General features: G+C 44.1%; 1 protein-coding gene across 1 annotated transcript in view; it reads left to right on the top strand.

Moving 5' to 3' along the window:
• Positions 1-25,396, top strand: part of TRHDE (thyrotropin releasing hormone degrading enzyme) — a 1,336,029-nt gene that overhangs the window by 737,169 nt on the left and 573,464 nt on the right. Inside the window, exon 6 of the mRNA XM_073559980.1 lies at positions 2,736-2,873. Within this exon, the coding sequence (XP_073416081.1) occupies positions 2,736-2,873 (138 nt within the window). The remainder of the gene's footprint in view (positions 1-2,735; positions 2,874-25,396) is intronic.

Genomic DNA, 25,396 nt, shown 5'->3' on the forward strand with positions numbered 1-25,396 from the left:
AAAACAGTTATATCCTTCACCTGTCTGACTTATTGTCCCATGCCGTAATCCATGGCTGTGATAAATAGTTTTCAACCTGGACAGTGCCAAGATGCAACCATACAGGCTGGCAAACAACTAGAGAATGAGCTGTTGCAAGCACAGCATCAGTGACCAGTGGCGATATCATCAAGGCTACCGCAGGTCACTAAGGCTGCATTTCCAGCTGGGCCCCTGAACTATGGTAACCTCAGTGAAATCATCACTCGCACAGTGAGAAAATGTCAGTGCTGAGCTCAGTGAGTTCACCGCAGTTCACAATGAGACTGAGCTCAGCAATGCTCCATTCGCTCATCGGTACACACTAGTTTATAATACACACTACATGTTATATTCACCTATGCATATTCACATAGCATATATATATATATATGCACTCGACTATGGGATGGCGAATATGTATGATGGATATATGGGCATGGGACTATGGGATGGAGAATATGTATGATGGGTATATGGGCATGGGACTATGGGATGGAGAATATGTATGATGGGTATATGGGCATGGGACTATGGGATGGAGGATATGTATGATGGGTATATGGGCACTGGACTATGGGATTGTGGATATGTATGATGGGTATATGGGCACGGGACTATGGGATGGAGGATAATTATAATTTGCTATAACTAACCACATTTAGTTACTATGCCCGGGCAGCGCCAGGCTCTTCTGCTAGTATATATATACACATACTTGTATGTGTACAGATCACGATCACACATACAGTGTGTATACACACAGATCATATACATACATGTATAAGGGAAATATTTTCTCTGTTTGAGTTAACTTTTTTAGATGTTGTCATGTTGATTGCTTGTGATACCATCCTGCTATGACTAGACTTAGATCATATAATGAAGACTAAAAGCAATCACCATATTTTTCAGACTATAAGACACACTTTTTGCCCCAAAAATGTTTGGGGAAAATGGGGTGCATCTAATAGTCTGACTATATTTACAAATAATGTGGCAGCAGCAAGAGTCATGCGATTCTGTGGCAGTCCTGGTCCGGCGCTACTAGGCAATGACCCCACTTTCTTCCCAGGCTGGTGCAGCTAGTGCAGCAGGTGTGGCAGGTTTGGCGGTGGTGCTCTGTGGTGCGGGGGGCTCCACCGGCATTTTGTGAAAGCCCGGAGGCCCAGCACATCCATTGCTGCGATGCGATGACCTTCAGGAAAATAAATGGCAGCCCAATGAAGAGCCCAATTTATCAAAGCTTTGTAGCCAGAAAGTTTTGAAAAATTGCAAAATTGTGGCACAATTCAGGTATGCTCTAAAATTTTGCAACTCTTGGCATTTTCACACAATTTTTGCAGTACTCCAAAGCTGTTTTTTGAGCAGGAGTGACACAGGGATGTGGCAACTAATACTTTTCAAATTGATGATGACCATCTGTATCATATATGCTGCAAATCTTATTCCAACAGGGACTGGAGTAGGATTTGTGAAGTGGCACACACATAGGTGCATGCCATTTGTCCGACAGTCCTAAATAATTAAGATGCATGTGCTTTTTAATGAATCGGGAGCATCTCATTCCAGTTTGCCTCCTCATTAAAACCAACATAAACAATGCTGTTCTTGATTAATTGAGGCCATCGTCTTGGAAACTTGGACTCAGCAAAGACCTGGCAAAAAGTGCCGCTTCTCAGTGGCAAAAAAAAAATCTTAAATTATAATTGTAAAAAGTTGTCACTAAAAATATTTTAAAAAGATGTAGAATATGAAATATGTTTTTTTTGCTTGGAGTTTGCAAAGGAAAGACACATAAACCTAAAACACATGTGAAGTTCAATTACACCAAATAAACCTCCATTGGTGGAATAAGTAGTTTTGTATTTAAAAAAAACTATGAATTTATTCTGCGTGATTGAAAAATTATTTCTGCAGTGAGCAAAGATATTGACTTCATTTTTATGAACTGGCTTTGTTCAGCTATTTAAATTTATTGCAATTAAGTAAAAACATTTTTTACTTTAAAAATGTATTACATTGAGAAAAACTCGCAAAAAGGGAGAAGCTGTTGTAAATAAAATTTAGTTTCTGCATTAATGTGTTAATAATAAAAAATGGCGAAATGTCAAAAGAGGTAAAAAAGAAAGGAATTAGCTGACTTTTCTAAATCAGATAAAAGTGATTATGAAATTAAATTAATTCATGTGATTTATTTACTTTAATGCAGTCTTTTCTTTCCAAGTAGCTTTGCTTTATCTGTGCCTTTTCTTGATAGAAACTCAATAGATTAGAAAGAAAAGCATTTTCCTTCTTTAATGACAGCTTTTAACTTTCAGTCATTTCAAAATCAGGCACCTCAGACGAGCATGGATTATACAAAGAGGCTGTGGATTATTTAGCTAGTCAAATAATGAAGCTGTTCTGTGCATGCGGTAGGATAACCCTGTGTTCACTGCCACTATTAAATCTTTTGCTATTCTATCTTATGCTCTGATAAGTGGACAATTTTTAAAAATACCCTACCGTAAACTATCTTTTAATTAGTTTTTTATGTAATAGGAAATGTATTACAAAGTGACATGTTCACATTTATGGACCACATTCTGATTTATATCCACCACCTTATGATAACCATACTGTTTAAGTATTAACACTATTAAAAGATTTTGTGAAAGAGAAGGCAAATCATGAAGAAACATACAAATAGTTACCCAATTTTTTTTTTGTTTCAGGAAAAACAAAGGTTTTTGACAGATGTGTTGCATGAAGTGATGCTACTAGATGGACTGGCCAGTTCACATCCAGTTTCACAAGAAGTTCTCAAAGCTACTGATATTGATCGAGTTTTTGATTGGATTGCATACAAAAAGGTAAAAAAAATAGCTTGCGAACAAGAGGAAAAATAATTAAAAAGTAAACTATTCAGATAATGGGGTTATTGATTTTGTAACAATCTGAAATATAATTATGTCTCCACCATTTTCTGAGTCCTCCAATTCATTCATAGCAGCTACCTAAGGAAATCATTCTCACTCTTTCTAACATAAAGGAGGTTTCCAGGATGCAGAAGTACTGAAGGCCTTTCAAACAGCTGATTTGTGGCGATGCTTAGAGTTATGACCCCGTTACATGCTTCAATGTCCCAGCGATCCCACCAGCGATCCCACAAATGATCCGACGTGGATGGGATCAGTGGGACATCGTTAGGCTGATCGCTGGTGAGCTGTCACATAGACAGCCCCTGCAGTGATCAGGACCAGCGAGAACGCTGGTATCCAGGGTAAACAGTGCAGTGCAGCTCTTAGTTACACGCTGTTTACCCTTGATACCAGCTCCCAGCGTCGTTGATCGTTGGTCTCTCGCTGTCACATGCAGCGATGTGTGCTGCCCAGTGGGAGACCATCGATAGAATTATGGCCCAGACCATTAGGCAATGATTAACGATCAGTCAACTGATCGTTGATCATTGCTATATGTCACACGCAACAATGTTGTTTCAACATCGCTGCCATGTCACCAAACTGGTGATGTTGCAACGATATCATTCACAATATTGTTGTGTGTAATGGGGCATTTAGACCCATACCGATCAAATATTGAATGCCTATAAAAAAGATAGTCCATCAAAGTTCTAAAACTGGAAGGCACCTTTAAAGTCTTGACCTTATAACAGCATTCTCAACTACCAGTACTGATAAGTTTTGTTGGCAAAATGTTCTTTTGCATCAAACTGTTGCTTTGTACTATACAGTTACATCTTGGTGTGCATAGACTAAGAGCCACTTCTCCTTTTCTATCAATTGTAAATGTGTTTTGTTTGATTTTATACTATTGTAGGTAAATGAAATACTATATTTCATGCAATTGATATTATTCCACACCTATGTTATCCAGCAACACTTATCAATTTGGATGCAACTTTATAACAATGTATTAAAATACATATTGAAATTTTAAACATAATTTTACAGGTATACATAAAGGCATTCTAACATTTATTGACTGTATATGCCCACGAGTCTCTTTACAACACATACAAAGGATTTAGGGCTATAATGTTTTGATCATAAAAAGTCAGCACTTACACATGTTTAATCAAACTTATCAGCAGAATAAACTTAGAAGTTTAGCTACAATTTTTAAAGTCCTATTTATAAGTTCTTTCCTTCTTAACTTTTACATTCTTCTGAAAATACTACTCATTTCTTAGAATTATGACCTGCCTTTTCTCACAACTAAGTCATATTTAACGATAACAACAACCCTTTTAATTTAGAACCACAATCTTTATTATCATATATCCTGATCATTAATTTCATAATAATAATACAAAATTCTAATAAATAAGAATTCAGGAAAGTCTAATTATTGATTAAATAGGTGTCTTGCAGACAATTGTATAGAAAAAAATACCATTTCATCCTGTCAGCAATGGCACAACATACAAGAGAAATGTCACAAGACTTGAGAAAGAAAATATCTTTACACAATGAAAGTGATGGCTACAAAAAGATCAGCAATGCTTTACTTATAAGTCAGAATACTGTAGCAAAATTATTACAAAAATTTAGCAAAGATGGACCTGCAATCATCTCATAGAGACGTTCAGGTTGACCACTGAAGTTAACACCTAAACTTGACATCTTCCTATAAGAGTTTAAAAAAATAGACATGTGAGCTCACTGCAGTTAATTAAAGAAGCCGAAAGCCAAATCAAGTTGAAAGATTCCTGTGATGCAGAGGAATGTCATACATAAGTGTCATCCATGAAGGAAACCTCTTCTAAAGTCCATGTACAAAAAAGCCCGGCTACAATTTTCTATGACTTTTGCTCTAAAATTGGAAGACTACTATGACTCTATAATAAAAGAAGAAGCGATCCAGCTGAGTGCTCTGGTGATTTATTGAATGCTGTTCAAACAACAGAACGTTGTTTACGCGTTTCTGGCTAGACGCCCTTAATCATGGTTATGATTAAGGGCGTCTAGCCAGAAACGCGTAAACAACATTCTGTTGTTTGAACAGCATTCAATAAATCACCAGAGCACTCAGCTGGATCGCTTCTTCTTTTATTATTGCTGTGCGGCCAGGGCAGGGCCGGATCCGAGTCTGAGGTGCGGTGAGGTCAGACGTGGGTGAGCTGGACTTCTATACAAACTATGACTCTATACTTTGGAGTGTTGAGACCAAGAAAAATATTTCTGGAACTGATTTTTTTATTATTTATTATTATGGTGCCATTTATTCCATGGCGCTTTACATGTGAAGCATAGTATACATAAAGTAATAAAGCAAGTAAAGCAATCATAAACTATACAAGTCATGACTGGTACAGGAGGAGAGAGGATCCTGCCATGAGGGCTCACAATCTACAAGAGATGGGTGAGGATACAGTAGGCGGGGTAGAGCTGGTCGTGCAGTTGCTTGGTCGATCGATGGTTGCTGCAGGTTGTAGGCTTGTTGAAAGAGGTAGGTCTTCAGGTTCTTTTTGAAGGTTTCAATGGTAGGCAATAGTCTAATATGTTGTGGTTGAAAGTTCCAGAGTAGGGGTGATGCACGGGAGAAAACTTTTATGCGATTGTGGGAAGAGCAGATAAGAGGGGAGTAGAGAAGGAGATCTTATGAGGATCAGAAGTTGCGTGTAGGTAAGTACCAGGAGACTAGGTCACAAATGTATGGAGGACACAGATCGTGGATGGCTTTGTATGCCATCTTCGAATCTGTAAGGCTCGGCAAAGGTGAAGTGTGCAAAGAAAAATGCATTATGCCTATAGTGAAACATGGTAGTGGTAGTGTCCTTATGTAAGGTTGTATGAGTGCTGCTGGTGTCAGGGAGCTTCATTTAATTGACGGTATATTCACAGATGTACTAGTCTATATTGAAAGAGAAGAATGTACTATTAATCCGCACCCTTGGTAAACATGCAATTTTCCAACGATGCAATGATCCAATACACACATCTAATGCCAGTGTTCAAAACCGTGGAGCTCATACAAAATACTAGACATAGTTGTTTTTGATATGAGCTGTATTCATTTTGAACCAACTAATTTGAGTTACACTGAAGATTTTGTAATGAAAATTATATTATTAATCTGACTTTCATGTTAGGACTTAAAACAAATTTTCTATGAAACTTAGTCTTCTCAAAATGTTTAAAATTGTTGTTATATTCATTGAGATATTGATTAAAAGCTTGCTTTTCAAAGGGGGTGTACTATTTTATTCCAAGCATACTATATGTCTATGTATTTATACAATATACCATATGTTATAATATACATCAAGTGATCTAGTATTTTAAGCAATAGTGGTATAAGCCAAGAGTGTATATCCAAGAGTGTGCTCATTTTTTAAACATTAAAAAGCCTAAAAATAACAGAGATGTGTAAATACACTGCTATTTTATGGCAAATGCTATACCTAGAAGAATTTCAAAATGAATCATGCTTTATTGTGTTACATGTTTTATAAACTAAACTTAAAACCATTAAATTATCCAGTTAAAATTTAAAACTCTCACATGCCATAGATAATGGAAGTAAATTTTATTCAGTAACCACTTCTCACCAATCAGAGTGCACAGATGCGATCTGACCTTATAATGATCACCCTGCACTTCCTCATTCTAACTTTGGACATGCACAGAGTGGTCATACTGCGGCTCTGTTGCGCTGTGTTGTTTGGTGCCATAAACTTTTTGAAGCCTGTTACACACTGCTGCTGGTGTTCCTTCAATTCCTGAAACAAGAAAGGAGATGTTCCTGAATTGTTCCTGATTTGTTCCCAATCCCTAGCATTTTCCTGATCCCCTCAATCCCCCTCTCATAGTAACATAGTAACATAGTTAGTGAGGCCGAAAAAAGACATTAGTCCATCCAGTTCAGCCTATAAAATTCTGTCAGAATAAATCCCCAGATCTACGTCCTTCTATGGGTCTGTGCACACGGTGCGGTTTCTACTGTGGATCCACAGCGGATTTGCCGCTGCAGATCTGCAGCAGAACTGCAGGTGATGTACAGATGTACAGTACCATTATACCTTATGTAAAAAAAAAACGCTGTGCACATGCTGCGTTTTTTTCCGCTCAGTTTTTGTGCGGAAAAAAAAAAGCAGCATGTCACTTCTTTTGTGCGGTTTTGCTGCAGTTTTCCACCTGCTCCATTCTACAAATCCGCAGGTGGAAAACCGCACAAAAACGGCAGTAAAACCGCACAAAAAAAGGAAGAAATCCACAGGAAAAATGCAGGTCATTTGACCTGCGGATTTAGTAAAATCCATGCGAAAAAATCCGCGGGAGGATCTGCACCGTGTGCACATAGCCTAAAGAACCTAACAATAACTGAAACAATCCAGGCCTCTCTTGAACACTTCAACTGAGTTCACCATCACCATCTCCTCAGGCAGGGAATTCCAGATTCTCACTGCCCTAACAGTAAAGAATCCTCTTCTATGTCCGTGGAAAAACTTTTTCTCCTCCAGACGCAGAGAATGCCCCCTTGTGACCGTCACCTTCCTTGGTATAAACAGATCCTCTGAGAGATATTTGTATTGTCCCCTTATATACTTTTACATGTTTATTAGATCACCCCTCAGTCGTCTTTTTTCTAGACTAAATAACCCTAATTTTGCTAATCTCTCTGGGTATTGTAGTTCCCCCATCCCCTTTATTAATTTTGTTGCCCTCCTTTGTACCTGCTCTAGTTCCATTATATCCTTCCTGAGCACCGGTGCCCAAAACTGTACACAGTACTCCATGTGCGGTCTAACCAGAGTTTTGTACAGAGGCAGTAAAAAGCTCTCATCATGTGTATCCAGACCTCTTTTAATGCACCCCATGATCCTGTTTGCCTTGGCAGCTGCTGCCTGGCACTGGCTGCTCCAGGTAAGTTTATCATTAACTAGGATCCCCAAGTCCTTCTCCATGTCAGATTTACCCACTGGTTTACCGTTCAGTGTGTAATGGTGATTTTGATTCCTTCTTCCCATGTGTATAACCTTACATTTATCATTGTTAAACTGCATCTGCCACCTTTCGTCCCACGTTCCCAACTTGTCCAGATCCATCTGTAGCAGAATACTATCTTCTCTTGCATTGACTGCTTTACATAGTTTTGTATCATCTGCAAATATCGATATTTTACTGTGCAAACCTTCTACCAGATCGTTAATAAAGATGTTGAAGAGAATAGGTCCCAACTAGAGTTGAGCGACTTTTGGTTTTTTAGGGTCGAGTTTCGTTTCGTGAAACCCGACTTTTCCAAAAGTCGGGTCGAGCAAGATCGTCCGATTATAGGGAAAAGTCGGGGTCGTCCCGATACACGAAACCCAATGTAAGTCAATGGGGAATAAAAGTCGGCAGTGAGAGGAGGACAGGAAACACACCTACAGTGCCCATTTGAATGCCAAAAGCATCAATTCTTCTTACTTAAGCTTGTCAACCTTAATTAACTTCATAATACAAGTTACGCACTGAAAAATGGGGGTTATTTGGCTAAAGTTGTGGGGGGGAGGGCTGGCTGCAGGTTTTCATGTGCCCTGGGCGAAAGAGCGCCCCTTTAACACATACCACAACTCATCATGCTCCGATAATGTAAAATACTTCACTTTTTACATCTCACGACGAGGCCCATCTATTTCTCCATACAGAATCATTGGTCCCATATAATGTTTGAAACAGTATATGATGAGCTCCACATAATGCTACAATATATGTTGGTCCCCATGGATGAAGCTCCACTGTCTTACGGGCCCAAATAATGCTCCAAACATAATGGGCCCCATTTCTAATGCTCTAGTGTATAATGGTCCCTGTAAATGCTGCTCCAGTGTCTGATGTCCACCTTTGGAATGTTCCAGTGTATGGTGGGCCCCATCTATCATTCTCCAGAGTATAGTGCTCCCCAAAAATTGCTGTCCCAACATTGAAAACAATCAAATAAGTCTCCTCGCTAGGGAATCCCTGTACTTGTCTGGACTCCTCGTCGTCCCCATCTTCCATCTCACTGCACAGTATTTCAACTTTGCAAGTGCTGTGATCCTGGGCAAGCAGGGGGGGCCCACTCGTTGGCGACGGCACTGGCACAGGGCCCCTGATAGTACGGTGGTGTGTCTGATGGCGGGTGGGCCGAACCTGCACTTTCATCTGCAGCTTCCTCTTTGTCACCATGTAAGATGGAACTGTATATGGGAAGGGTAACCTGAGTTTCATCAGGGTCAGATTCAGGTCGTGTAGCGTGCGAGGGGAATGTAGTGGTCTGGGTCAATGTACCAGCAGATTCATCGAGCAGTGGCTGGGCATCAGTGCACTTGTGTCGCCCCCAGGAGTACGGTCGCCACAGTGGCATTACCTTCTTCCTAGGGAGTGTGATGTCATGCTTGGGAGCAACGAAGGATCTCTCTAGCAGGTTAATTGATTGGGCGGCGTTATTCCCACGAGTCATGACCCTCCAAACAGCGTTCATGAAGGCAAAGTGTTTGTTTTACGTGGGCAGTATGGTTGCAAAGCTGAACCTTAAAGGAATGTCCAGAAGGGCACCACCAGGAGTGGAGCCTACGGTTAAATTCGGCTCCACCTGGGAAACCTCAACCATGCCAGCTACAGAACAGATGCACACATTGCAAGCTTAATTCCGTTAACGAACGAGACTCCGTCATGCCCCACGGTCCGAGTCCGGCTTACTAGAGGGACACGTGAGGCTCTGGCACATGAGATTGGCCAATAATTGGTGTGTCATGCCCTTACATGTCCGTGGCTGCATGTGCGCTACACTGAAAAGGCCAGCGTTTGTCGCTTACAGGTGCAGATAACCCGCTGAACAACGTTAGTGATGGGGATCACTGATTACAATTATTACCCGCGAACAATGATTTCCCAGTAAGTGCAGGTCAACCGCAGTTCCGGAATTAGGCCTAACCGTCATTCCTGAAAAAATGAAAAACTTACGTGTGCAAACCACAGGTGCTGTAGCTTGCTTAACAGCTCGCCAGCCGTTCTCACGCCCAGTATGGATTACACGTGATTGCACAAAGGTGAGAAAGGGTACCGTATCCCCAGATAACATGTATGGATAGCGTACACATTCAAAATATATGTCTATACATCAGGAGGCAGGCTCAGACGGTGTTAGGCCCAGTATGGATTGCACGTGATTGCACAAAGGTTAGAAAGGGTACCGTATCCCCGGATAACATGTATGGATAGCGTACACATTCAAAATATATGTCTATACATCAGGAGGCAGGCTCAGACGGTGTTAGGCCCAGTATGGATTGCACGTGATTGCACAAAGGTTAGAAAGGGTACCGTATCCCCGGATAACATGTATGGATAGCGTACACATTCAAAATATATGTCTATACATCAGGAGGCAGGCTCAGACGGTGTTAGGCCCAGTATGGATTGCACGTGATTGCACAAAGGTTAGAAAGGGTACCGTATCCCCAGATAACATGTATGGATAGCGTACACATTCAAAATATATGTCTATACATCAGGAGGCAGGCTCAGACGGTGTTAGGCCCAGTATGGATTGCACGTGATTGCACAAAGGTTAGAAAGGGTACCGTATCCCCAGATAACATGTATGGATAGCGTACACATTCAAAATATATGTCTATACATCAGGAGGCAGGCTCAGACGGTGTTAGGCCCAGTATGGATTGCACGTGATTGCACAAAGGTTAGAAAGGGTACCGTATCCCCAGATAACATTTATGGATAGCGTACACATTCAAAATATATGTCTATACATCAGGAGGCAGGCTCAGACGGTGTTAGGCCCAGTATGGATTGCACGTGATTGCACAAAGGTTAGAAAGGGTACCGTATCCCCGGATAACATGTATGGATAGCGTACACATTCAAAATATATGTCTATACATCAGGAGGCAGGCTCAGACGGTGTCAGGCACAGTATGGATTTGACGGCCCAGACTACACAGCAGAGGAGCAGGGAGAGGTAAAGATTGCAAATGCTGGGGCCCTGCCCAAGCAAGGGGGCCCACTCGTGGGTGTCGGTACTGGCACTGGGCCCCTCATAGTACGGCGGTGTGTCTGACGACGGGTGTGCACCACCACCGTCAGAGACACTTGATTGCACTATGAAGGACCCTGTGCCAGTGCCCGCGCCCAAGAGTCAGCCTACCCACCTGTCCAGGGCAACGGCACTCGCATGGTGTCGTGCGCTAGGTGGTGACCCCGGCCATGGGGGGGGAGGCAGCACAGTTAGGGAGTTTTAGAAAGTGGCATATGTTGATGTTGGACATTCAGCTGATGCAAAAGGTGAAATAGGTCAAGTCCCAGGAAGAGGTGGACCAAAGCAAGCCATTTTTCTGTCACCCTATGTGTCATCAGGGGAAGGTGGGACAAAATCCTTGGAAACCCATGCGTGGTTCATTTTAATGAAGGTTAGATCATCCACATTTTGGGTTGACAGACGGGTCCTTTTTTCTGTCAGGATTGATCCAGCTGCACTGAAGACTCTTTCCGATAGCACACTTGCAGCTGGGCAAGCGAGCTCCTGTAAGGCATATTGTGCCAATTCAGGCCAGGTGTCCAGTTTAGCGGCCCAATAGTCAAAGGGGAATGACCTGTGTGGGAGAACATCGATATGGGAGGAAAAGTAGTTTGTAACCATAGTTGACAACTGCTGTCTCCTGTCACTTTCCATCGATGCAGTATTACCAGTTGTGTGAGCGGTACTTGAAAAATCAGTCCACAACATTGTCATGAAACCCCTGTCTCCAATGCCACTTCTGCTCTGTGCACCACGAACACCTCTGCCAAGCTGCCCCCGGCCCGTACGGCTCGTGTGAGAACCATCACCGCTGCTGTGTGCTGGGAATGCCTCAAGCAACCGATTTACCAGAGTTGCTTGTTTATTAGCCAATATTAGGTCAAGGTTCTCCTGTGGCATGATGTTTTGTAATTTGCCTTTATAGCGTGGATGCAGGATGCTGGCCAACCAGTAGTCGTCATCGTTCATCATTTTGGCAATGCGGGGGTCCCTTTTTAGGATCTGCAAGGCATAATCTGACATGTGGGCCAATGTTCCCGTTGTCAATGATGCACTGCGAGTGCTGGTTGGAGGAGCACTTTCTGGCAAATCCACATCCCTCCAGTCACGCACAAACCCTGTACCAGACCTTGCCACGCCAACATTTTCACTTGCCCCACGAGATGCATCCTCCTCCCCTAAGTAATCATCCCCATCATCCTCCTCCTCCTCCTCCTCTTCTTCCTCCACCTCGTCCAGGAGAGGTCCCTGAGCAGACAATGGCTGAATGTCATCAAGGATTCCCTCCTCCTCTTCCTCCTCATCAACATTGGCTGCAGAAGCCTGCTCCTTAAGGTGCGTCAAAGTTTGCATGAGCAGACGCATAAGTAGGATGCTCATGCTTAGGATGGCGTCGTCTGCACTTACCAGCCGTGTGCATTCCTCAAAACACTGAAGGACTTTACAGAGGTCTTTCAGCTTCGACCACTGCACACCGGTCAACTTCATGTCTGCTCTCAAAGTGCCTGGCCATGTATCCTCCCACAAATGCATTAAGGCCTGCCTCTGCTCGCACAGCCGCTCCACCATGTGCAGGGTGGAGTTCCACCTTGTTGCAATGTCGATAATGAGGCGGTGGTTGGGAAGGTGGAGCAATCGCTGCAGCTTCTGCATACGAATGGAGTGTACAGGCGACCGGCGGATGTGCGCGCACAGTCTTCGCACCTTCTGGAGCAGGGCTGTTAACTCCAGATAATTTTTGAGGAAGCACTGCACCACCAGGTTCAAGGTGTGAGCCAAGCAAGGTATGTGGCTGAGTTTTGAAAGGGCTATGGCTGCCACAAAATTACGCCCGTTATCACTAACTACCTTGCCTGCCTCAAGATGTACACTGCCCAGCCATGACTCAGTTTGTTGCTTCAAGTACTCGGCCAGCACCTCGGCGGTGTGTCTGTCGCCCAAACACATCATCTGCAACACTGCCTGCTGACGCTTTCCACTAGCTGCTCGATAGGGGGACACCTCGTGTGCAACAGTGGCAGCTGCAGATGGAGTGCTCGTACGACTGCGCTCTGTGGACGAGCTTTCGCTTCTGGAGGAGGAGGAGGAGGAGGGTTGAATGCCTACAGCCAACTGTTTCCTATACCGTGGGCTAGGCAGCACTGTCCCACCACCGCTGTCCCCTGTGGACCCTGCATCCACCACATGAACCCAGTGCGCAGTGATGGACACGTAACGGCCCTGGCCATGCCGACTGGACCATGCATCAGTTGTGAGGTGCACCTTTCCGCTCACTGACTGCTTGAGTGCATGGACAATGCGGTCTTTCACATGATGGTGGAGGGCTGGGATGGCTTTGCGAGAGAAGAAGTGGCGACTGGGTAGGTCATAGCGTGGTACTGCATAGGCCATGAGTTCGCGGAAAGCAGCGCTTTCCACCAACCGAAAGGGCATCATCTCAAACGAGATTAGTTTGGCAATGTGGGCGTTCAAACCCAGTGTACGCGGATGAGAGACTGAGTACTTTCTTGACCTACTCATAGTGTCTGAGAGGGTGAGCTGGACTTGAGAGCTGCATATGGTGGAAGTAGCGGTGGACAGGGCGGACTGAGAGAGGGTTGATGATGGTGATGGAGTTGGTGTTCTTTCTGATGGCCTAGAATCAGTCTTTCGTTGATATAACAGTGGGATTCCCTGACTGCTGTGGCCTTGCAACGACACCTCAACATTTGCTGCTGTGGGCTTACAGTGGGGGAAACAATGTAGCGTTGCTGACTACCTTCGTTGTGTTCAGTTGCACATGTGGCACTTGAGTTTTGGTGTTGTGTCCACGCTTGCAAGTGCATGCTGGTTAAATGTCTAAGCATGCAACTGGTATTCAAATTTTTCAGATTTTTCCCTCGGCTAAAGGTCTTTGCGCACTTCTTACAGATAACCTTTGCCTGATCATGAGGATTTTGGTCAAAAAAGTGCCACACTGCACTCTTCCTACTTTGGCAGACAATTTGCGGCCTAGCACACTGTGATCTTTTGACCCTCTGGACAAGCTGTCCAGCAACTCTTTTGATGTTTGGAACCTGTCTTTGGAGTGCTCCGGGCCTGCCAGATAACAGCTGTTGCGATGTCGATGTCTGCTATGGATGCTCCTCATCTGAGCTATTGGAAGCAGCACCCTCTTCCCCCAATGGATGCCAATCTGGGTCAACAACTGGGTCATCCATCACCTCCTCTTCTATGTCATGTGCACCTTCCTCTGTGTCACCGTGTATGGTGGTATAGTGTGCGGGAAGGGTCACCTGAGTCTCATCAGGGTCAGAATCTGGCTCTGTACACTGCGAGGACAATGTAGTGCTCTGAGTGAATGTACCAGCAGAATCATCCATCAGCGGCTGTGCATCAGTGCACTCCATGTCAGATTCATCTTGGCCTGGGTAATTCACCATTTCACTTGATAATCCAGGCATGGTATGTGAAAACAGCTCCATGGAGTAATCAGTAGTATGGCCTGCATCATCCTTCAATCTTGGTTGGGGTGAAGGACACAAGGAAAGGTGTGGTTCATGAACATGAGCCTCCAATGACGACTCAGTGCTTTTACTTTTTACAACTGAAGAAGAGGAGGCGATAGAGCTGGAGGCTGAGTCAGCAATGTAAGACAAAACTTTTTCCTGATGCTCTGGCTTTAAAAGCGGTTTGCCAACTCCTAGAAAACTAAGCGTTCGAGGCCTTATGTAGCCAGACGATGACGCAGGCTCAACACCTCCTGCATTCGGTCCTATTTTGCTCTTGCCACTACCATCAGATCAACCACCAACACCATCATTACCAGCTGCCAACCCCCGCCCAATTCCACGGCCTCTTCCACCAGCCTTCCTCATTTTTGGTAGAAATGTAGACAAAATCCAACAAACTAAATAGTAATGTAAAACAAGGTACAATGTGTCTATAGGACAGGGGAGATTTTGAATTTCTGCAGACACTTGTGGACACTGGACACTTATGGATTGTGTGAGGCCCACAGAATATCTGAGTGCTCTGTCACAGGCTCGATGGCACAGCTGTGACCAAAGTGACTAGAGGATAAGGGAGATTTTGAATTTCTGCACACACTTGTGGACAGTGGACACTTTTGGATTGTGTGAGGCCCACTGATATCTGAGTGCTATGTGACAGGCTCGATGGCACAGCTGTGACAAAAGTGACTAGAGGATAAAGGAGATTTTGAATTTCAGCAGACACTTGTGGACACTGGACACTTTTGGATTGTGTGAGGCCCAATGAATATCTGAGTGCTATGTGACAGGCTCAATGGCACAGCTGTGACAAAAGTGACGAGAGGATAAGGGAGATTTTGAATTTCTGCAGACACTTGTGGACACTGGACACTTTTGGATTGTGTGAGGCCCACTGATATCTGAGCGCTATGTCACAGGCTCGATGGCACAGCTGTGACAAAAGTGACTAGAGGATAAGGGAGATTTTGAATTTCAGCAGTCACTTGTGGACACTGGACACTTTTGTATTGTGTGAGGCCCAATGAATATCTGAGCGCTATGTGACAGGCTCGATGGCACAGCTGTGACAAAAGTGACTAGAGTATAAGGGAGATTTTGAATTTCAGCAGACACTTGTGGACACTGGACACTTTTGGATTGTGTGAAGCCCAATGAATATCTGAGCGCTATGTGACAGGCTCGATGGCACAGCTGTGACAAAAGTGACGAGAGTATAAGGGAGATTTTGAATTTCTGCAGACACTTGTGGACACTGGACACTTTTGGATTGTGTGAGGCCCACTGATATCTGAGCGCTATGTCATAGGCTCGATGGCACAGCTGTGACATAAGTGACTAGAGGATAAGGGAGATTTTGAATTTCAGCAGACACTTGTGGACACTGGACACTTTTGGATTGTGTGAGGCCCAATGAATATCTGAGCGCTATGTGACAGGCTCGATGGCACAGCTGTGACAAAAGTGACGAGAGGATAAGGGAGATTTTGAATTTCTGCAGACACTTGTGGACACTGGACACTTTTGGATTGTGTGAGGCCCACTGATATCTGAGCGCTATGTCACAGGCTCGATGGCACCGCTGAGACAAAAGTGACTAGAGGATAAGGGAGATTTTGAATTTCAGCAGTCACTTGTGGACACTGGACACTTTTGGATTGTGTGAGGCCCAATGAATATCTGAGCGCTATGTGACAGGCTCGATGGCACAGCTGTGACAAAAGTGACGAGAGGATAAGGGAGATTTTGAATTTCTGCAGACACTTGTGGACACTGGACACTTTTGGATTGTGTGAGCCCACTGATATCTGAGCGCTATGTCACAGGCTCAATGGCACAGCTGTGACAAAAGTGACTAGAGGATAAGGGAGATTTTGAATTTCAGCAGTCACTTGTGGACACTGGACACTTTTGGATTGTGTGAGGCCCAATGAATATCTGAGCGCTATGTGACAGGCTCGATGGCACAGCTGTGACAAAAGTGACGAGAGGATAAGGGAGATTTTGAATTTCTGCAGACACTTGTGGACACTGGACACTTTTGGATTGTGTGAGGCCCACTGATAACTGAGCGCTATGTCACAGGCTCGATGGCACAGCTGTGACAAAAGTGACTAGAGGATAAGGGAGATTTTGAATTTCAGCAGTCACTTGTGGACACTGGACACTTTTGGATTGCGTGAGGCCCAATGAATATCTGAGCGCTATGTGACAGGCTCGATGGCACAGCTGTGACAAAAGTGACTAGAGGATAAGGGAGATTTTGAATTTCAGCAGACACTTGTGGACACTGGACACTTTTGGATTGTGTGAGGCCCAATGAATATCTGAGCGCTATGTGACAGGCTCGATGGCACAGCTGTGACAAAAGTGACGAGAGGATAAGGGAGATTTTGAATTTCTGCAGACACTTGTGGACACTGGACACTTTTGGATTGTGTGAGGCCCAATGAATATCTGAGCGCTATGTGACAGGCTCGATGGCACAGCTGTGACAAAAGTGACGAGAGGATAAGGGAGATTTTGAATTTCTGCAGACACTTGTGGACACTGGACACTTTTGGATTGTGTGAGGCCCACTGATATCTGAGCACTATGTCACAGGCTCGATGGCACAGCTGTGACAAAAGTGACTAGAGGATAAGGGAGATTTTGAATTTCAGCAGTCACTTGTGGAAACTGGACACTTTTGGATTGTGTGAGGCCCAATGAATATCTGAGCGCTATGTGACAGGTTCGATGGCACAGCTGTGACAAAAGTGACGAGAGGATAAGGGAGATTTTGAATTTCTGCAGACACTTGTGGACACTGGACAGTGGACACTTTTGGATTGTGTGAGGCCCACTGATATCTGAGCGCTATGTGACAGGCTCGATGGCACAGCTGTGACAAAAGTGACTAGAGGATAAGGGAGATTTTGAATTTCAGCAGACACTTGTGGACACTGGACACTTTTGGATTGTGTGAGGCCCAATGAATATCTGAGCGCTATGTGACAGGCTCGATGGCACAGCTGTGACAAAAGTGACGAGAGGATAAGGGAGATTTTGAATTTCTGCAGACACTTGTGGACACTGGACACTTTTGGATTGTGTGAGGCCCACTGATATCTGAGCGCTATGTCACAGGCTCGATGGCACAGCTGTGACAAAATTGACTAGAGGATAAGGGAGATTTTGAATTTCAGCAGTCACTTGTGGACACTGGACACTTTTGGATTGTGTGAGGCCCAATGAATATCTGAGCGCTATGTGACAGGCTCGATGGCACAGCTGTGACAAAAGTGACTAGAGGATAAGGGAGATTTTGAATTTCAGCAGACACTTGTGGACACTGGACACTTTTGGATTGTGTGAGGCCCAATGAATATCTGAGCGCTATGTGACAGGCTCGATGGCACAGCTGTGACAAAAGTGACGAGAGGATAAGGGAGATTTTGAATTTCTGCAGACACTTGTGGACACTGGACACTTTTGGATTGTGTGAGGCCCACTGATATCTGAGCGCTATGTCATAGGCTCGATGGCACAGCTGTGACATAAGTGACTAGAGGATAAGGGAGATTTTGAATTTCAGCAGACACTTGTGGACACTGGACACTTTTGGATTGTGTGAGGCCCAATGAATATCTGAGCGCTATGTGACAGGCTCGATGGCACAGCTGTGACAAAAGTGACGAGAGGATAAGGGAGATTTTGAATTTCTGCAGACACTTGTGGACACTGGACACTTTTGGATTGTGTGAGGCCCACTGATATCTGAGCGCTATGTCACAGGCTCGATGGCACCGCTGAGACAAAAGTGACTAGAGGATAAGGGAGATTTTGAATTTCAGCAGTCACTTGTGGACACTGGACACTTTTGGATTGTGTGAGGCCCAATGAATATCTGAGCGCTATGTGACAGGCTCGATGGCACAGCTGTGACAAAAGTGACGAGAGGATAAGGGAGATTTTGAATTTCTGCAGACACTTGTGGACACTGGACACTTTTGGATTGTGTGAGGCCCACTGATATCTGAGCGCTATGTCACAGGCTCGATGGCACAGCTGTGACAAAAGTGACTAGAGGATAAGGGAGATTTTGAATTTCAGCAGTCACTTGTGGACACTGGACACTTTTGGATTGTGTGAGGCCCAATGAATATCTGAGCGCTATGTGACAGGCTCGATGGCACAGCTGTGACAAAAGTGACTAGAGGATAAGGGAGATTTTGAATTTCAGCAGACACTTGTGGACACTGGACACTTTTGGATTGTGTGAGGCCCACTGATATCTGAGCGCTATGTCACAGGCTCGATGGCACAGCTGTGACAAAAGTGACTAGAGGATAAGGGAGATTTTGAATTTCAGCAGTCTCTTGTGGACACTGGACACTTTTGGATTGCGTGAGGCCCAATGAATATCTGAGCGCTGTGTGACAGGCTCGATGGCACAGCTGTGACAAAAGTGACTAGAGGATAAGGGAGATTTTGAATTTCAGCAGACACTTGTGGACACTGGACACTTTTGGATTGTGTGAGGCCCAATGAATATCTGAGCGCTATGTGACAGGCTCGATGGCACAGCTGTGACAAAAGTGACGAGAGGATAAGGGAGATTTTGAATTTCTGCAGACACTTGTGGACACTGGACACTTATGGATTGTGTGAGGCCCACTGAATATCACAGCGCTATGTCACAGGCAGAAATTGGCTAGTGTATCACAAACTACAAGGTGTATGTAGAATTGGGCAGAATAGGAATCTCCCTAGAGTGCAGGTCTATAAGAACGGAACATGTCCTCGTTTTATTCTCACAGAGTGACACACTGATAGCTTCACTGTGGCTGTGATAACAGCCGTTACACGGTACTGTGTGAGGAGCGTACACCACTGTATGGTGTGAAAAAATGCATGCTCAGTACCTCAGCAGGACAAAAAAAAAAAATTTGGGATTGCTTTTAAAAAAGCAGTTTGCGGAGCAGTGGGTAAACAGCAATGCAGGAATGTCAGGAAGCCTTAGAAGGCAGCCCAACAACCAACACCACTGATACACCACTATATAGCCTCCCCTTGCACTGCACACACAGTGACTGATGTGTTGTACAGGCAAAATCACTAGCAGCAGAAGCAGTTTTTTTTTCTTCTCAGCAGGACAAAATAAAAAATTGGGATTGCTTTTAAAAAAGCAGTTTGCGGAGCAGTGGGTAAACAGCAATGCAGGAATGTCAGGAAGCCTTAGAAGGCAGCCCAACAACCAACACCACTGATACACCACTATATAGCCTCCCCTTGCACTGCACACACAGTGACTGGTGTGTTGTACAGGCACAATCGCTAGCAGCAGAAGCAGTTTTTGGTGTCTTCTTCCCTGCCTAATGCTCTCCCTACAAAATCAGCAGCAGCAGCAGCTCTCCCTATTCTGAGATCAGCATGAGTAACATGGCGGTCGGCGTGCACGCCCTTTTATACCCCCTGTGACGCCCCCCAAAGCAAGCCAATCACTTGCATGCCCTTCTGAAAGATGGTGGTGACCCGTGCCTATGTCATCACGTTGCCCACAGTGTCCGTGGATCCTGATTGGCTGAAAAAGAGCGCAAAACAAACTTTTGAAACGCGACTTTGGCGCGTAAGTCGCCGACCTCGTGGCCGACCTCATCCTAGGGTCGGGTTTCGTTTCATGAAACCCGACTTTTGAAATTTTTCGACCCGTTTCGCTCAACTCTAGTCCCAACACCGACCCTTGCGGTACCCCACTGGTCACAGCAACCCAGTTAGAGAATATACCATTTATAACCACCCTCTGCTTTCTATCACTAAGCCAGTTACTTACCCATTTACACACATTTTCCTCCAGACCAAGCATTCGCATTTTTTTTACCAACCTCTTGTGTGACACGGTATCAAACGCTTTGGAAAAATCAAGATATACCACATCCAATGACTCACCTTGGTCCAGTCTATAGCTTACCTCTTCATAAAAACTGATTAGATTGGTTTGACATAAGTTGAGGATCCAAGAAAAGCACTTCTGAGCATCCGCGCTGCTTTAGTGATAAGAATTCTTCAGAAATCCGTATAAATCTTTCAAGTTCTTTATTATATGTACTACAGAAACTACGTGTTTCGAGGTGACAAACCGCACCTCTTCTTCAGGTTACAGTACAGAGTTGTGATCGGTCTATACAAATGACAGCTTTATATGCTGTGTGGGCGTAACCCCCCATTGTGAGAAAAGGGCGTCAACCTGCACATGCTGCACATAAAGATATTTGAAAAAGACAAGCAAAGTGACATATATATATAGAAAAACATATATTCCGGATAGTGATAGTATTGTTTATCCTATTCAGACAATCAATACAATAACATGGACTTTTATAATTAAATAAAAAGAAATATATGAAATGTGTAGAACACAAAAAAAGGGAACAAGAGAGGATAAGAACCAGTTTTATTGTGGTGAGTTTGAGACAAATGTCTGGCGGTTTCACCACTGAGCTATCATGAGTGATGAGCTACCAGTGTTGAGGAGTAGTGGAGAGTAATTACTCATTTGATATAACTAGTGAAGATAGAGAGTGCAAAAAGTTTCCTTTCACCAATAGTAGTGATAAATGGGAGTGTATAAAAGGAGCTATATATGTCCCTCTGGTGGACATAATTATATTACAGTTGGGTTCACCGCTAATTCTCATTTTTAATACATTTGTTTTTAATTTGTATCAGTCCTTTCATTCAGTTGGTTTTTGGGATTTAAAAACTTCCCCACAAAATTATTTTTAAATAATTGTTTAAATAATTTTAAAACACATTTTTAATTAAACACTTTGGTTTTATATTTTTCACTCGCATATTTGCACACTGGGAATTGTGGCAATATGCTTCTAGTTCTTTCATAGATCTGCCATGTGAATGGCAACATTAAAAAAAAATAAAAAAAAATACATCGGTTTAAAATACATAATTTCTCCAAATATAGCTCCTTTTATACACTCCCATTTATCACTACTATTGGTGAAAGGAAACTTTTTGCACTCTCTATCTTCACTAGTTATATCAAATGAGTAAATACTCTCCTCTACTCCTCACCACTGGTAGCTCATCACTCACAATAGCTCAGTGGTGAAACTGCCAGACATTTGTCTCAAACTCACCACAATGAAACTGGTTCTTATCCTCTTTTGTTCCTTTTTTTTGTGTTCTACACATTTCATATATTTCTTTTTATTTAATTATAAAAGTCCATGTTATTGTATTGATTGTCTGAATAGGATACACAATACTATCACTATCCGGAATATATGTTTTTCTATATATATATATGTCACTTTGCTTGTCTTTTTCAAATATCTTTATGTGCAGCATGTGCAGGTTGACGCCCTTTTCTCACAACGGGGGTTACGCCCACACAGCATATAAAGCTGTCATTTGTATAGACCGATCACAACTCTGTACTGTAACCTGAAGAAGAGGTGCGGTTTGTCACCTCGAAACGCGTAGTTTCTGTAGTACATATAATAAAGAACTTGAAAGATTTATACGGATTTCTGAAGAATTCTTATCACTAAAGCAGCGCGGATGCTCAGAAGTGCTTTTCTTGGATCCTCAACTTATGATACCTAGTGGACGCTGTCCACCTGCACGAGCTCTGCAGCAGCTATATGACTGCAACAAACGTTGAGAGTGGTTGTGTCTGAACACAACCCCTAAAAGGTGAGTACTCCAGAGTACTTTTATATTTTAATTGATTTATACCAGGTGAAGCCCTATGTCTGCGCCCCCGCCCTTGTTTTCTCTTAGATTGGTTTGACAGCAGCGATTCCTCATAAACCCATGCTGATATGGCGTTAAACAGTTATTCTCATTGAGATAATCCAGAATAACATCCCTCAGAAACCCTTCAAATATTTTACCAACAATAGAGGTTATGTCATGATCCAGGACGGGGTTTCACTTTGGCCTGTCCTGTTCTGATTGGGGGTTAATTATTCTGCCTCTCCCTGGCAGAGGGCGGCTATTTAATGCTCACTGGACCTAGGTCCGGTGTCAGTTATACTCCTGCCCTCGGCTGAGTTAGTTGACCTTGTGCGTATGTGTGCCTTGTGCCTGATATCTTGCTTGCTTGTTTGGTTTTGATTCGGTTCTGTCCCTGTTACGAGTTCTGCCTGTCCCTCTTGTACTGCGCTACCTCTCGTGTATGACTCTCTGTTTGTGACCCGACTTCTCTCTGCTCGTCCCCTTGGTACCACGCCGCCCTCTTGTGTATGACCTTTGGCTTTGTCTGACCTCCCATCTGTTTACCCCTTCTGTACCTCGCTGTCCGTACTGTGAACGACCTCCGTTTTGCCTGACTCTGAGTTTGCTGTCTTCTGTGAAAGCAGGACGCTAAGCCCCGACCCTTGCAGTCACATGACCGTAGGTCCCATGCCGGCATGCTAAACTTCAGCACTAAGGTCCTGTGCACCTATACTTTCTGGCTATTCTGGTCCTCAGGGGTCCCTACAGCGCGGGTGAGTCCCTGCTTTGCGGAGGCTGCACGCCGGCGCTGTCAGGATCCTGATATTATAACTGACCGATACCATTTTTTTTCTCTGCTTCCATTCACCTGTGTGTGGTGATGGATCCTATGCACGCTCTTTCTGAGCAGGTTAAGCACCTAACCCAGATGTCTCAGAAACTCCTTGGAGAACAATTAGTCCTGGCTCAGTCTCAGCAGCTGATTGCTGACACTGTGCAGGGGGCTTTTTCACCGGGGGCTCGGGATATTACATTAGGTTCCCCTGAGTCTCCAGTAAAGTTACCAGATACCTTTTCTGGAAATAAAAAAGAGTTCAGAGTTTTCAAGGAGGGCTGTAAGCTTTTTTTTCCTTAAGATCACACTATTCTGGGGATGAAAGTCAGAGAGTGGGGGTCATTATGTCTCTGTTAAGGGGAGCCCCCCAAGCTTGGGCTTTCTCCCTTCCGACCACGGCCCCTGAGCGTATGATGGTAGATGCATTTTTTCAGGCCCTGGGGCGTATTTATGATGAGCCTTATCGCATGCGTATGGCTGAGGACATGGTGATGAGTGTGTGCCAGGGAAAGCACTCAGCCGAGTGGTTTTGTACAGAATTCAGATGCTGGGCAGTGGAGGTCTGTTGGAATGATGCCACCCTTCGGGGTTTGTTCCGTAGAGGCCTGTCTGAATATCTGAAAGATGCCTTGGCTCTCCACCCTCCGCCTGATTCCCTGGAGGAGGCTATGACACAGTCCGTCCGAATGGATCGCCGGCTACGGGCGAGGGGAGTGATGCAAAGTGAAAGACCGCTATTCTCCCAAGGAAGGGGACCCAGTCCTATTTTGGAGATCGCGGAGATGGGAACCATCGACCTCAAGGGAAGTGAAAGGAGACCATGACGTGTGGGAAAAGACTGTTTTCACTGTGGCGATTCAGGACATTGGAGAAAGGTGTGCCCCTCCTGTCCACTAATCAAGCGACTGAGCCCGGGTGATTGTCGTGGAGGTCACCCAGGCTCTCAGGTACCTTTTTCTGCCTTATCTAAAATGTGGTTGCAGGTGGAGCATTGTTGTGGGAGTGTCTCCACATCCACTTCTGCCTTCATGGATTGCGGATCAACATTTAACTTTATTGACTCTGATTTGGTATCCAGGTGTAAGTTAGGGACAGTTAGGTTGGAGACTCCTATTCACCTTGTGGCCATTGACAAAACACCACTGGTAAAAAATGACATTATGTTTCGTACTGAAGAGTTTCTCCTTAAAGTATGTTCCTTGCACCAGGAACGCATTTCATGTTTTGTGATGGACAACCTGCCAGCGGGGCTGGTGTTGGGGTTCCCCTGGTTACAATTGCATAATCCTGTAATTAATTGGGAATGTCGGGACATTGTTAAATGGGGTCCTTATTGTTCTGAGAAATGTCTTGATACTGTGTCGGTGTCGTCCGTGAGTCTGGAAGGTATTCCGGAGTGCCTGGTAGACTATACGGACGTTTTCTCCGAAAAAGAGGATGAGGTTTTACCACCACACCGCCCATTTGATTGTGCCATTGACTTGGTTCCTGGTGCTAAATTGCCCAAGGCCAGCTTGTATAACCTTTCGGGTCCGGAATGGGCTGCGATGAAGGAGTATATTTCCGAGAGCCTCCGTAAGGGACACATTCGTCCTTCTGTTTCTCCTGTGGCGTTTCTCCATTTTGCCTGACTCTGAGTTTGCTGTCTTCTGTGAAAGCAGGATGCTAAGCCCCGCCCCCTTGCAGTCACATGACCGTAGGTCCTGTGCCGGCTTGCTAAACTTCAGCACTAAGGTCCTGTGCACCTATACTTTCTGGCTATTCTGGTCCCCAGGGGTCCCTACAGTGCGGGTGAGTCCCTGCTCAGCGGAGGCTGTACGCCGGCGCTGTCAGGATCCTGATAGGTTAGACTTACTGGCCTATAATTTCTAGGTTCACTTTTAGAGCCCTTTTTGAATATTGGTACCACATTTGCTATGCGCTAGACCTGTGGAACAGACCCCGTTGCTATAGAGTCTCTAAATATAAGAAATAATGGTTTTGTCTATTACATTACTTAGTTCTCTTAGTACTCGTGGATGTATGCCATCCGGACCTGGAGATTTATCCATTTTAATCTTATTTAGCAGGTTTTGCACCTCTTCTTGGGTTAGATTGGTGATTCTTAATATAGGGTTTTCTTTGTCTCTCGGCATTTCACCTAGCATTTCATTTTCCACCGTGGAGAAGAAGGTGTTTAATATATTAGCTTTTTCCTCATCATCTACAACCATACTTTCCTCACAATTTTTTAATGGGCCTACACTTTCACTTTTGATTTTTTTACTATTGATATAGTTGAAGAACAGCTTGGGATTAGTTTTACTCTCCTTAGCAATGTGCTTCT

The sequence above is a fragment of the Dendrobates tinctorius genome, unplaced genomic scaffold (assembly GCF_039654945.1).
Source record: "Dendrobates tinctorius isolate UK_male_01 unplaced genomic scaffold, ASM3965494v1 ptg000290l, whole genome shotgun sequence".
In the NCBI taxonomy this organism is placed as follows: domain Eukaryota; kingdom Metazoa; phylum Chordata; class Amphibia; order Anura; family Dendrobatidae; genus Dendrobates; species Dendrobates tinctorius.